The sequence below is a fragment of the Psammomys obesus genome, unplaced genomic scaffold (assembly GCF_907164565.1).
Source record: "Psammomys obesus unplaced genomic scaffold, mPsaObe1.curated_primary_1811, whole genome shotgun sequence".
In the NCBI taxonomy this organism is placed as follows: Eukaryota; Metazoa; Chordata; class Mammalia; order Rodentia; family Muridae; genus Psammomys; species Psammomys obesus.
Genome location: NW_026596046.1, coordinates 13,904,741 through 13,918,364, shown reverse-complemented (window position 1 = coordinate 13,918,364; position 13,624 = coordinate 13,904,741). Strand labels below are relative to the sequence as shown.

Below are 13,624 nucleotides of genomic sequence, written 5' to 3'. Positions count from 1 at the left end.
TTATTTATTTATTTATTTATTTATTTATTTATTTATTTATTTATTTATTTATTTATTTATTCATCTATTTATTTATTCATTCATTCATTTGTTTATTCGTTCGTTCATTCATTCATTCATTCATTCACTCACTTATTCATTTTTGGGGTTTCTAGTCAGAGTTTCTCTATGCATCTCTGGCTGTCCTGGATCTCTCTCTGTAGACCAGACTGGCTTGAACTCACAGATATCTGCCTGCCTCTGCCTCCCAAGTGCTGGGATTAAAGGTGTGAGCCATCAACATCTAGCAAAATTTATTTGGAATATATAATTATATAATCTTTGGGACCTGACATTGCATTAAGCACCAAGCACTCAAAGTACATCTGCATTGCTGCACATCAATATTTTGCTCCATTTGAACTGCTGAGTGATACTCAATCATAGGGCTGTATCACAATTTGTTAGTCTCCTCAGTCGGAGGGAGGGATGTGAGCTGTTTCCATTTTGGTGACCTATGATTAATGTTTCTCTACACAGACATCTTGGTGAAGATATGCTTTCATTTTTCTAGAGTAAATACCCTAAAGTGGAATTCTGGATGATAGAAGAAACTACTAAATTTCTTCAAAGTTGGCATTTCTACATGCACTATCAGTGATATTGTTCTGTATCCATGACCAAACTTTGCATTTTTCAATTTTAGCTGTTTGTGTCAATCATTATGGGTACTATGATAAAATGTGGGGTGTTGGGTATTCAAACAACTGAAAAAGTGACCTTTTTTGGAGACAAGGTTTCATACATCCGAAACTGACCTTGGACTGCTCCTCTATCATGGACTGGAATTACATTTGTGCTTCACCACAACCAATTCATGAGGTGCTGGGGACTGATCCGAGGTCTTCATTCATGTGAGGCAAGCATTCTACCAACTGAGCCACATCTCCTTTGCCTCATGGTTTCAGTCTGTGAACTGGTTCCATTGCTTATGCACCTACTGTGAGGCCACAAATCATGGCAGAAGAAAGCTGCTTGCCTCAGGGCAGCCAGGAAGCAGAAAGGGGAAAAGCCAGTGCCATAATATACTCTTCAAAACATACCCTCAGTAATCAACTTCCTTCATCCAGGCCTACCTAACAGTTCATTCAGCCAGGAACTCATCAATGGATTAATCTACTAATGAGGCTCTTGCCCTATGATCCAATTATCTATCTCTCATTAACACAACTAACTGGGTCCCAAGCCCCACAAAAAGGTGCCTTTGGAACACTTCTACACTATTATACTCACTGGAACAAGTATGTAATGATATCATTTTGTGGTTCTGTACCTTCTAAAAGCATGTGAGTCAGCCTAAGCTAGTATCACTTTAATCTTCAGAAAGTCTTGGAACAGTAAAAGTAAACAATGAATTAAAGTTCGCCAGTTTCCACTGATCACAGACAAGGAAAGGAAAATGACTCAGCAGTTGAGAGCACTTGCTGGATCTAACAGGACCAGAGTTCAATTCCCAGCATCCATGTTGGGCAGTTCACAAAACCAACATATACCTCCAGGGGTGTGTATGTGGCAGGGGGCTGTTTACAAACAAAAAGACATGTAGCCCGAGGCCCAGATCTTCTGACCTTTGCCTCTCTAACTGTTCTCTTTGATCATGATAACATGATCAAACTAAGTTCTGGTCCCTCTTTAGATAAGACTAAGTATAAAATTAATTGTTCTTCACAGTAATACAGAAATAGCAGGAGCTATTAGGAAGAATCAGGATAGAATTATGAATAGATAAGTATTCAGGCTTTAAATGTCACATATATGTATATTAATATCTTAGCAGTTTAGAAGTTTCTTGGATACTGTACTAACGAGAACATAAAAAAATTAAAAAGGTTTCCTTCTAGATTTATTTGCTCGTACTTTTTCCTATTTTACTTGAACAATCCAGTTTTGATGGTATTTGTTATTGCCATCAGTATGTCCCCAAAGCATGGGACATACCATTCTGCTGTTTGGTCACAATTTACCTTTAAAGTTGATTTAATAGAACAAATGTCAACAAATAATTTCTTATCATTCATTCACTGGAGGAAGAATCAACTTACCTGACAGGTCTGAAGGGACAGGAACTAAGCATGTTTTTTATCCTGAGGAACTCTTCATCTCACCTGTAGAGAAGACTTTTGCGCTGCTCACCCTACACGACACTACAACTGAAGCTGGGTGGACTCCACACTTCAAGTACATCACACACTCTTTTAGAGGTGTACAAAGTGTAAGCAGAGCCCCTATTAGAAGCCCTAATGCCAGTCTTCCAATGTTGCTACACTTTTCTCAGTTGTATTTGCACTAAGGATAGGAACAGGAAAGGATAAGACTTCTGAACCTAGGCATATTTTATTAAAAATATATGTATTTATAATCATGACCTCTAGATATCATTTGCTAAAAGAGCAATTATATGGGGAAACCCTTGTTTAATTAGAGATTTATGTAAGCATTTATTAAAACATGTTGCTTTTTAAAAATATAGCCCTTTAAAAACCTTTATATGGAAAGCCATAAAATCAATAGCCTAGTCAAAGAATTGCTGAGTTTCTCAATGCTTACCTTGAGCTCATGCCTCCCTGATATACTCCCCTACAGCTGTTTCCTACAACTCCAGAGTATTTTCACAGAACCTCAGTTGCAGTAATAAAAATCTTATCCTTATAATTTTGTGAAAGGTTACTCTGCCATTCTCCGCATGAAGTATAATTCACCTGCCTTGCTTGAGAAGTCAATCTAGACCCACAGAGATGTGTCAGTGTACTTAGGAGAAGAGAGAAGAGAATCCTCTGTACAGGAGTTGTAATTTACCCAGCCAGTGCAGGAGACCTGCATACAGCGGGCATTTAAATGTGAAAGCAGGAGTATCTCAAGGAAGTTTGAGAGTCATGTGAATTCTCACCGTGCAAGCTGTGATCTGCCCCTAACACATTCCACTCTGCCGGCAGCTTCAGGTGTCTGAATGCCAGTGCAACCCTCTCATCGAGAGAATTCACATCTCCAGAAGGGGGTCCTGATCGATCAAGGAAACGTGTGAAGTTCAAAGCCTGCTGATTTCCAGCACTGGTTGCCAGGAACTGAGCTGCATCATACGCCTCATCCTGGACGAAATGGAAGTCTTCTTCAGCTACTACAAACACAGGAAGGCCCTCCTTAGAAGCACAGAGCAGCACCTTCACTGTCTCACAGCAGTCATGACCTAAAGAAAGCACAGGCAGCAAACAGAAAACCTTGAATTTACTGATGAAAGAAGAACAGCAGTGGGCCTTTTCAGCTTTTTCATGGCATATAAGATTTCTCCTTCTAAAAGAAAACCTTCCTCTCCCAATATCTATAAATTCTATTTTTGGTTGTCTTATTGTTATTTGCAAACATGAGTGGTATCTTTAAAAAAAGGCAAGCAAATATGAACCCCCACTTTCACCATTCTGATAACATAGCATGAAATGGAAAACAAGCTGTATCAACTACAGCTGTTACATCTGTACAAATTACAAAGTGAAAGCTCTAGATCTCTCTCAAGGTCTAGTATGCAATAGGCAGGCTAAGGCTTACTGAGCGGAGTTAGATCTGCACTAGCAAGAGGAAAAACAGGGAAATGGGATGAGCAGCACAGACAGCTCCGCACCACCATACAGGAAATCAAAGAATATAGAAAAGTTAAAAGGATAAGTTTTCTTGCTATGAGCAAATCAGGGGCTAAAAGTTACAGAAGAACCATTGCTGCCTGATACTGTTTACCCATCATAACCATGGGTAAAGCAATAAGCATGTCAATCAAATGCTATGGCTACAAATTCAACTCAGAAAAGGCAAACATGAAGCAGACTGGGCTCTCCACTATACAGATCAGCAGGCACTATGTGACCTGCGACTAACTAGCAACTACATACTTCTGGAAGCTCCAGTAGAGCCAAACTTAAAAGACAGCAGCACAAAGCTTCTGTGGGGTTAGTGTTCATACAGAACAAGACTTTCTTCTGCACATTTTCCTAGCCTTTCAGAATTAAGTATTTCCAATACGGAGATCGTATTTAACAAAACATGCAATGTTCTTTCTCAAATTTCTAATGCTGACATCAACTAGTTTAGATTATGTTAGAGAGGAAAAGAAAGATAAAATAATGTTTTTCCCCATATACCTAAAAAGAATATGCTGTTTTTCCATTTACTTTCCCCCAGAATCTTCCTTATATCCCTTTCCCTTGTGATGCAACACAGTTCTCATTTCTGTGCAAGTCTGTATTGCTATGAAAGGTTTGGTAACCCAAAAGCTACTGTTTGGTTTATCATTTTGATATAATGGGCATTTGTTATAGCATTTTCTCTATGTAAAAATTCTATGATAAACAAGTCTTCAAGAAGTAAAGTAATAAGCCCATGGTCCACAAATACTACAAAGCAAAATCTATTATTTATAGTAAAAACTGATGTGAAAGGACAAGGCCTATTACATTTATTATGGCTTAAGAGCTTTGTGACAAATGCTGTAAATAGAGAAGAGTGAGTAATAACAGGTAAGCTTCTGCCTGAAGAAGCTGAATGCATCTAACAGCACATCTAACAGTGGTGTTATAAATAATGACGGATCCAAACTAAATTCTGACTTCAGACTTTAAAACCTGTGCCATAGAGAAGATACTGTATTATTACCCTAAAATAGAAAACTCAATGCTCTTATTTCATGCAAACAGACCTTATTCTTCTTGCCAATCTCTTTCCCAAACTTCTACACAGATACAAACCTGGAAACTTGAATCAGAAAGGCACTGGCAATGGTATCAAAAGTTAGAATTATTTATTGGTCTGTATACTCACCTTCTGTGTGTACACACATATACACAAACTAAAAACCAATGATAAAACAATAGTACTGTACTCAAAGCTGTGAAATGTACAAGTATTCACAGAGCTATATATGTGTGGCTGACAAGATGATTTCTTGCCTCTGCAGAAGCAAGGGGAGAGAAACAAGGTAATCAAGGAGAGAAAAAAGAAGGGAAAAGATGAAGGGAAGAAAGGAGGTAGGAATTGGTTAAACAGTACAATTATGCTTATCTCTGCTGGTTTAACAGAAGAAGCAGATAAAAAGTGTATAGTCAGCTATTGCCAACTCTATCTGTGAAGAGCAAAAATGAGTTTGTAAGAGGTTTCAGATTATGGGCTCAAGGGGACACTGAGATGAACTGTTTTAGTATAAAATTTACTACAAGAGTTATTAATACTATAGGCAAACAGGTAGCTAGACAACAGCATGTTGCAGGGCTCTAAAGAGAGGAATTGAGTCCCGTGGCAATGTAAAGATCCTTTCTTACAGTTCTCAAGTGTAAGGCCATGTTAGGTTAAGGCATGCTGTCTGAGATAGTTATGCACTTCCCTTTCGTACATAAATTCACAATCTGAAGAATAAATTATTAATTAATGTAAGCAAAAAATAAATCTGAAAATTGTTTGGCATAATTACAGGCTTATTTTTTAAAACAGCAACAAACTATTGGTTAAAGTGGAAAGGGAAAGTTTCTTGGATAAGTTTTTGTTAGAGTCAATTTGAGGAGTTACACAGATCAAGAACAAGGGGCTGGGTAGCAGAGCTGGCTCAGAGGTTAAGAAGAGCTCTGGCTTCTCTCTCAGAGAGCCCAGGTTTGATACCCAGTGCCTACACAGAGACTGACAACCACTTAGTTGTTCTAGTTCCAGGGGATCCAACAACCTCTTCTGTCCTCCAATGGCGGTATACATGACCCCCATACGTTCATGTGTTTGAATGCCTGGTCCCTAGTTTGGTGGAACTGTTTAAGTAGTAGGAAATGTGGCCTTATTAGAGAAGCTGTGCCACTGGTGGTGGACTTTGAGGTTTCAAAAAGACCACACCATTCCCAATGCGCTTGCGCTCTCTCTCTCTCTCTCTCTCTCTCTCTCTCTCTCTCTCTCTCCCCTCCCTCCCTTCCCCACCTCTGCTTGTGGATCAAATGTGAGCTCTAAGCAAATGCTTCAGTAACAAGCCTGCATGCCTGATGCCATGTTCCCTGCCATACTGTAAAATGGACTCATTCTCTGAAACTGTAAGACCGCAATAGCTGCCTTGGTCATGGTGTCAGATCATAGCAACTGAAAAGTAAACTAAGCCAGAAGTTGGTAGCAGGAAATGGGCTATTGCTGTGACAGCTCTAACCCATACTGTTTTCTGGAGGAATGTGCTGCTATATATTTTAAGTACATGATTTGATTTTCATTTTACAGGGGGTTATAATTAAGAGACTGCCTTGAGTCTAACAAGAGACTAAAGAGACTAAAGTCTCTGACAAGAGACTTTGAAATGTTGTTCAAATTGTGAAAGAGTATGTGGATTTTTCAAGTTGGACTAAATGTGTTTTGTTTCATGATATGCTCACAAGCATACAGGAGCCAGAAAGTAGAATGTGGTGGTTTGTCTGAGAATGGTCCCCATAGGCTCGTTTGACTAGTCCTTAGTTGGTAGAGCTGTTTGGGAAGGATTAGGAAATGTCACCTTATTTGAGGAGGTGTGTTACTGGGGTTACACTTTGAGGTTTCCAAAGCCCACACTACTCCCAGTTAGCTCTCTCTGCCTCCTCCTTGTGCATCAAAATGTGAGCCCACTGCTACTGCATCAGCATCATACCTACCTGCCTGTTACCATGCTCCCCTCCAAAATAATCACGGACTCAGCCTCTGAAACCATAAGCCCCAAATAAACTCTTTCTTCTCTAAGTTGGTCGTGGTCATAGTGCTTTGTCATAGAAACTTAACAGTAACTAAGACATCTCCAAAGGCACAAAAGTGTTACACATATACACATGGAGGTAAAATGACCACATATATAAAACAAAACAAATCTAAAAAAAAAATAATAATAATAACAAGGTACCTGACTTACCTACTGTGTGGTCGAAACACTCAGGATTGGCAGAGTATCACTATCAGGCTCAAAATTAGTTTTTAATCCCTGTATCTTTTCAAATAAAACATGAGGACTGGAGCAGTCAGCATTTTTTAAAACTAAAGGCTTTGTGACATAGATCTATGAATAAAATTGATTTCGGTATAGAGGTATACATAAAGCTTACTACTGAAAACTTGCTCCAGATAAATGACTGTTTGGGGAGGAGGAGTATTTACCTTATGCCTGCCTTAGTCCTATCTTTACACTACAAAGGCAAAATGGAAAATTATATCAAATTTGATACAATAAAAAATAGAAGTTGTAGTGGGGAAGTACAGTAGCAACATTTTTCAGCTAGTTTCCATGGTGGTTTTGTTTCCATCCAATTTCCTGGTAACAAGAGAGGAACATAATCAGTGTTTTTTAAAGGAAAAGTACCGAAATTTTATTCAGTTTCTAAAAGAAGCTATCCTATAGGATCCAGAAAGAAAAAGAAAAAATCCCAGAAGCTACTGAGGAGAGAAAAAGCCCAACTGTAAGTAAGTGCATCTTAGCGTCCTATCCAGTCTATTTTGTCTTCAACAGAAGAAGATACCTTATGAGGCATGGGTGCTCTGTTACCTACCAAGTAGACTGTAAGGTGTACTGAAGGCCACACTAGATTTGGGTGCCAAGTTCTCCTACAGGTAGGTGTGATTATCCTAACACTCACTCAGATTTGAAGACTTTCTCTAACCATAAAGTGATACCATCAACCCTACAAACTGTTGAAACTATTAGATGGCTACACACAAAGCACATGGCAAACAGGCAACAGAAACTGGTAGTTTGAGAATTCAAAATACTGAAGCAACACATGAAACAACTGATCTCTAAAACACAACAAAAAGTTTCAGCAGCCAGCACAGGTCAGCAAGCCTGCAGAACAAACTGGTGCCTTCAGTACTGCAGAACTCAGAAAATGAAGGGAGAAAAGGCTGAATAAAAACACAAGAAGCACCCAGGTAAGAAACAAGTGATCTAAGGTTAACAGTCCCCTTAAAAACCTTCAATTCTAGGCCCTCTGGGTCAGAAGTTCTTACGCCAGTGGTTAGGAAAGCTTCCCCGCAGGCTTCTTTCTCTACACACTTTTTATCACTGTCTAAAGATCTGCACCCATGGCAACAAAAACCTGTTACAGATAAACAAAAGTACTAAAGTATGACCCCAAAATTACTTCATTTCCTGTTAAGCTAAAAATGGAACACATCCCACCCAGGCCATCTCTTCTGAGACTAAAACAATCAGGCCTTTGTTTTTATCAGCGATCTAAAAAAGGACACTTAAAGCACTTGTTGGACCAGCACAAGCCAAGCCCACACAGAAAGGGTAGGCTACAGTACTCAGCGGTGGGACACAAGCAAGACTTACTACTCAGTTTATCAGAGAAATGTCTAAGAACCTGGTGTGGTCTTCTTCCTTTGGAACAGTAGTGCAAAATGCTCAATTTACAGACTGCCCTCTGCCCACCCCCACAAAGAGTATTACATAAAGGAATATGCACTCTCACACAACTAGATCTTGCCAACTAATGGCACATGAACAAATAACATGTATTTATAAAATGTCTCTATGTGCAGAAGAATACTTAAAGAGCAAGAAAACACAAAAACTAAAAACTAAATAAACACAAGAGCAAACCCAGAAACCCACTGTGTGCACTATGAAAAAGGCAGGCTACTGAATTCTAAAAATGTGACTTCCTGTATTCTAGCCTAAACCTTTGAGACAGTGCTCTTCAATCCTTCTTCCTATTATCGTTCCTCCCAAAAGCCACTTTTAGCTTTTGACTCTTCAACCTCTACGTTATAAAATCATCATTGATATGCCATAGATTTATTTGTGTACATATGTTGTATGCAAAGAATAAGAATTTCTGGCACACACACACACACACAGCCAAGATCCAAGTTATACTTCTAAATTGTATCATTCCTGTTGTAATACACACCCTGAGATTACAGTGTTATATACACAGGTCCAAGGTGATAAATATATAAAATTTTTGTAACACCACTGGGAGAGTGGACAACAGATCTGGGCACTTTTTCCTAGTTTAACTACTTCTTGGTTTGTTTTTCCAGTACAACTATTATATGTACTGCATTAACTAATTTAATAAAAACAAATACACAAACTCAAAGCTGTCAAGAAATAACCTTTTATTTGGATTACATACACTATCATTAAGTATTCAGTTAAAAATAATAACTGATAACTTTGTTAGATGGTAAGAGTTCTTTTGACTGAACAAATTAAAAGCTCATATTTCTTTTTTCAAAATACTTGATTTGATAATCAGCCCCTACTGCTAAAAAGTATCTTTGCTCAGAAGGAATAAAAAAATACATGATGCTATGAGCACAGGACTACTTTGTAAGAGTGAAGCTCCAAGTTTTCACTAGCCAAAAGGGACTTGTACATACAATAGATTTTGTTTTCTTTTCACAATGAAACTATCTTACATGGTCAACTATCCTTGATAAGTATGAAACAAAAAGAAAATTCTTAAGTATTGAGTCTAATTTGACATCAATGAAGATTTATGATCTTACCGCCTTTGTCATGGACACTAGAAGTATATTAATAAATAAACTGAAAGATTTTATTTTATAAATAGCCCATACCAAAGCCTTTCACAACACAGTGTACAGAACATTCCAAATCCCCATTCCATTTGTAAATGATAAAATCATCATTTGTGTTGTCTAAACTGACTACTAAAAATGAACCCCTAAAACTGTACTGTGCATCCTAAGAATAGCTTTGAGATAAAACTGAAATTATATTCTTAAACCAGCCATCTTAAAGGTCCCTAAATTTTCAATTTATTTATTATTGTTACAGGACAAGAGTGCAATATGACATTTTAGTTATTATTACTGGAGAAGTGTGGAAGGATGCACATCGAAGTCAGAAGACTACATTTGGAAGTCAAGTCTCTTCTATCGTATGATTGATTCTAGGAATCAAACTCAAGACTGTCAGAACTATACAGCAAGCATTTTTACCTGCTGACATCTCTCTAGCCCTCAAAGTTATTTTGAATGTAACGTTTCATAACAAATTGAAGCCAGGCTCTAAGGTTAATTACTGCAAAAATGAATTTCAAAAATTTTTACTAAATATTACTATATATTATGTTCTTAATAAGGCATTCAAATATCCAAAAACATAAAAAACAGGTCACTATCTTTTTCTTACCTCTGCCTCAAGCTGAACTGTATTGTATCTCCAGACTTCAATGAAAGGGGAAAAAAGTAATAAGAAATTGCTTTAAAAGCCTTTACAACATCTTTATAATGTCCTTTTTATTTTTGATACAGGGTCTCATTTAGCCCAGATCATTCTAAAACTTGTTACGTGGCTGAGGATGGTCTTGGACTCCTGGTCCTCCTGCTTTATAATCTCTTTTTATTGTAAGATTCTTATCAGAAACACACACACAAGAAAATAAGAGTCACAGTGACTCATTATTGTGAATTTTTCTCTATAACTTAGAAGTGTCTTATTTTTCCAACCTATTTGCAGAAAGTATTTGATAAAAGGTGACAGACTAGCATCAAAATGTAGCTGTTTTCTGAAGGTCAGTCAATCATCTGGTTTTAGTAAGAATGAAAATGTAACAAAACACAATGAATCATACAGAGAACTCAAAGAAAAACCAAACCAGCTATCTGAAAAAGGCACGACATTAAAAGGAAGAACAAGGCACAAAGCTTTTTCTTCTTAGAGCTCAGATGACTGGAAATGGCAGGGCTCGTTCTTGAATAAGCAGAAAGGGCAGAGAGACATGCCTATCAGGGAACACCTGCTACCACAAAAAAAAAAAAAAAAAAAAAGGACAGTGACTATCTATCCAGTAACTGCAGTGCCAAAGCCCTGTACAGACTGTACAGACTTTCCATCAGGAATCCTGATTAGCCTGACACTGGCTCTCAGCAAAAAGGAAATTGGTGGTTGTCATTATCACTGATGCACTGAAACCATGAAAGCCACCTCTAGAAAGAGAACAGAGACTATGGTGACAGGCTAAGAATTCAACTCAAGAAGTCAGAAACTCCTTTTGCATTTCCCCAAAGAGGGAAGGGTGAAGAGAGGGTAACGTCTAGAATGTCTGCTTCTGAGTACCAGAAACAACACTGTATGTATGATGTATGTCATCAAAGCTGACTTAGCATACGCCCCAAAAACACTACCACTTTAGCAGAAGCCGAAATAAAATAAAAGTGGACAAAGCACACATGAGAAGGTGAGAGAATAGCTAAGTGTAAAGCACGGTCAGGAAATACAGGTTGCAGAGACGTTGTAATGAAAAAAGCATACTAAGGAAGTACCTAAGCGAAGGGAAAGCACACGTCTAAGATGACCACAAGAGCAGACTGAAGGCAGTCTGACCCTGGGTTACAAAGTTAATTTCATGATATGATCAAGACATTTAAAGTTGTGTGGGTTCCACGTCCACCTCACTTGACTGTCCATCTCTACTCCTCCATTACAAAGTGTTGAACTAATCCAGATGACAGTAGCTGAAAGGCAAGTAAACCAAAAGTCTGAAGCATGATGACCAAGGAGAATCCAGTTAGGAGACTCCACCAGTTTCTCACAGGCCATCCAGAGTACAACAAAGATTCATGTGCTAAAGTGATGCCATGATCCTTCTTAGCCTCTCAGGGTCTCACAGAGTCTCTCCAAATTCTACCATAATTGGGCACTTCTTATCAGAAAGCTTAATGAATTTAGGTGGAGGAATAATGAGGCAATTGAGGCGAGGACAGCTGAATCAGTAAGCATGATAGAGAACAGAAGATTTAGGTGAGTGAAAGCCGATAAACAGAAAAGGGAAGAAAAATCAAGTATTCTGGGCTACAGGTGAAAGAATGGGCCAAGAATGACAAAAATTATAGAGTACAATGCCGATTCTGGTTGAGGTAGATCACTAGGGCAACAGCATTCCGAATCAATGGAAACTCACAGAGGGTGTGGCTGAAGTGGGCATGGAAAATACACATACACGCACACATATACAGAGAGAGAGTGCGCACAAATTTTAATCATAAAATATTTCTAATTAAGAAAGAAATGAACCCATAAAATTAATCCTACTTCCTGGTAGGAGTCTAGCCAGGGACTGATTCCTAGAGATTCTTTTCTTCCTTCACCAATACCCAATGAGTTAAGCAATGGAATACTGAATGGCACCTGCTAGAGAATAGACCTCAAGTTCCAGATCAGTTTTCCTCTTATGATTTGTATTAACAGGAAACACGATAGCTGGAGGCTTGAGTTACAAAAGAGAATATCTAATATTCTTTAGGAAAGAACTCACTATCTCCCCTAGCCACCTTTTTATATTTGGGAAATACATTTCTAAAACTGTCTGGAATCTTAATAAATCTCAAAAGTAGTAAAAAAAATAAAACAAACTGCTTTAATCTAGGTTCTCTGCAAGGCATAATTTTCATAATTTCATGGGTAGCAGACATTAAGTCAATTTATAGGAAACTGCACAAAAAAAAAAAAAAAACCAGGGAGATTTATCTGGCACAGTAAGACCCAATACTAACAGTGCTTTATAAATTAATAATTTAAACAGCACCTCTACCAACAGAGGGGACCACTAAAACATGCTGGCATGTGAACCACATCCATTTTATTCTCAGATGAGAAATAATGAAGCTATTTTCTGAATTTTGGTGAAAACTCATCCAACTGTTAACTGTAAAGTAAGACTAAGAAAATACTCAGCCCAAAACACAAATCAATGCATTTCAGATGTTGGCTAGGCCAAGAGATAGGTGTTACTTTATCATCCACTAGCAATGCCCTGATGACTTAAAATTGATTTCTAAATTTTTGTTTACATTCACAAATGCGGAGGGTAAGTAACCTTGATTCCACAGTGTTCTATGGCTTGCAATTCTGAGGCGTTGGCTTCATGAAGATGTTCTGACCCAAAATTAAACTGTAAGCCCCGCCTGCCCAAGCATTCTTCCTGGATGCTGGAGTTCTTAGAAAATAACAACAAAGCTACATGGAAAAATACGGTGGCTGAGCAAATGATTTTATCCATAAAAAGCCTTATAACATGTGTCTGGGGCCACTCAGCTAAGAATTTCAGGGAATGGACCTGGCCAGAGTCTATCTACCTGGTCAGTATTTAATATTTAATAAAGCTTGCTTCAAATTTGGCTCAAAATGGCAGAATTGGTTTTTCTCTTACAAATCTTAGGATTAACCAAAAAACACTGAATGTTTTTGCATCCCAGATGTGAGGGATGTATTACTAATCATGTTTCAGGTTTTTGGTTTTGTCACCATAAAATTCAGAATAAAACTTTTAGTATCATCGTGATAAGCACATGAAAATGTATACTTTCCGTATATCTTTCAATTTTCTCATATGCTTTCAACTCTCAGCATCCAATTATTTAGTTTTCTTGTTTGTTTGTTTTCCTGATCCTGATATCCCTCAATTTATAACATCACTTTGTTTCATTTATTTCTAGTTAGATTCAGACAAACAAAAAAAGCATTATCAATATACTTAAGCATTATCAATATACTTAAAGCTCTAGGTTAGCACCTTGCTTTCTATTACTCTTTACTAATCGTGTGTGTGTGTGTGTGTGTGTGTGTGTGTGTGTGTGTGTGTGTGTG

General features: G+C 37.9%; 1 protein-coding gene across 7 annotated transcripts in view; it reads right to left on the bottom strand.

Moving 5' to 3' along the window:
• Akap13 (A-kinase anchoring protein 13) overlaps positions 1 to 13,624 on the bottom strand; it is a 279,187-nt gene that overhangs the window by 177,631 nt on the left and 87,932 nt on the right. For all 7 annotated transcript variants that reach the window (XM_055623428.1, XM_055623430.1, XM_055623429.1 and 4 more), the window contains exon 4: positions 2,927 to 3,223. In XM_055623428.1, the coding sequence (XP_055479403.1) occupies positions 2,927 to 3,223 (297 nt within the window). The remainder of the gene's footprint in view (positions 1 to 2,926; positions 3,224 to 13,624) is intronic.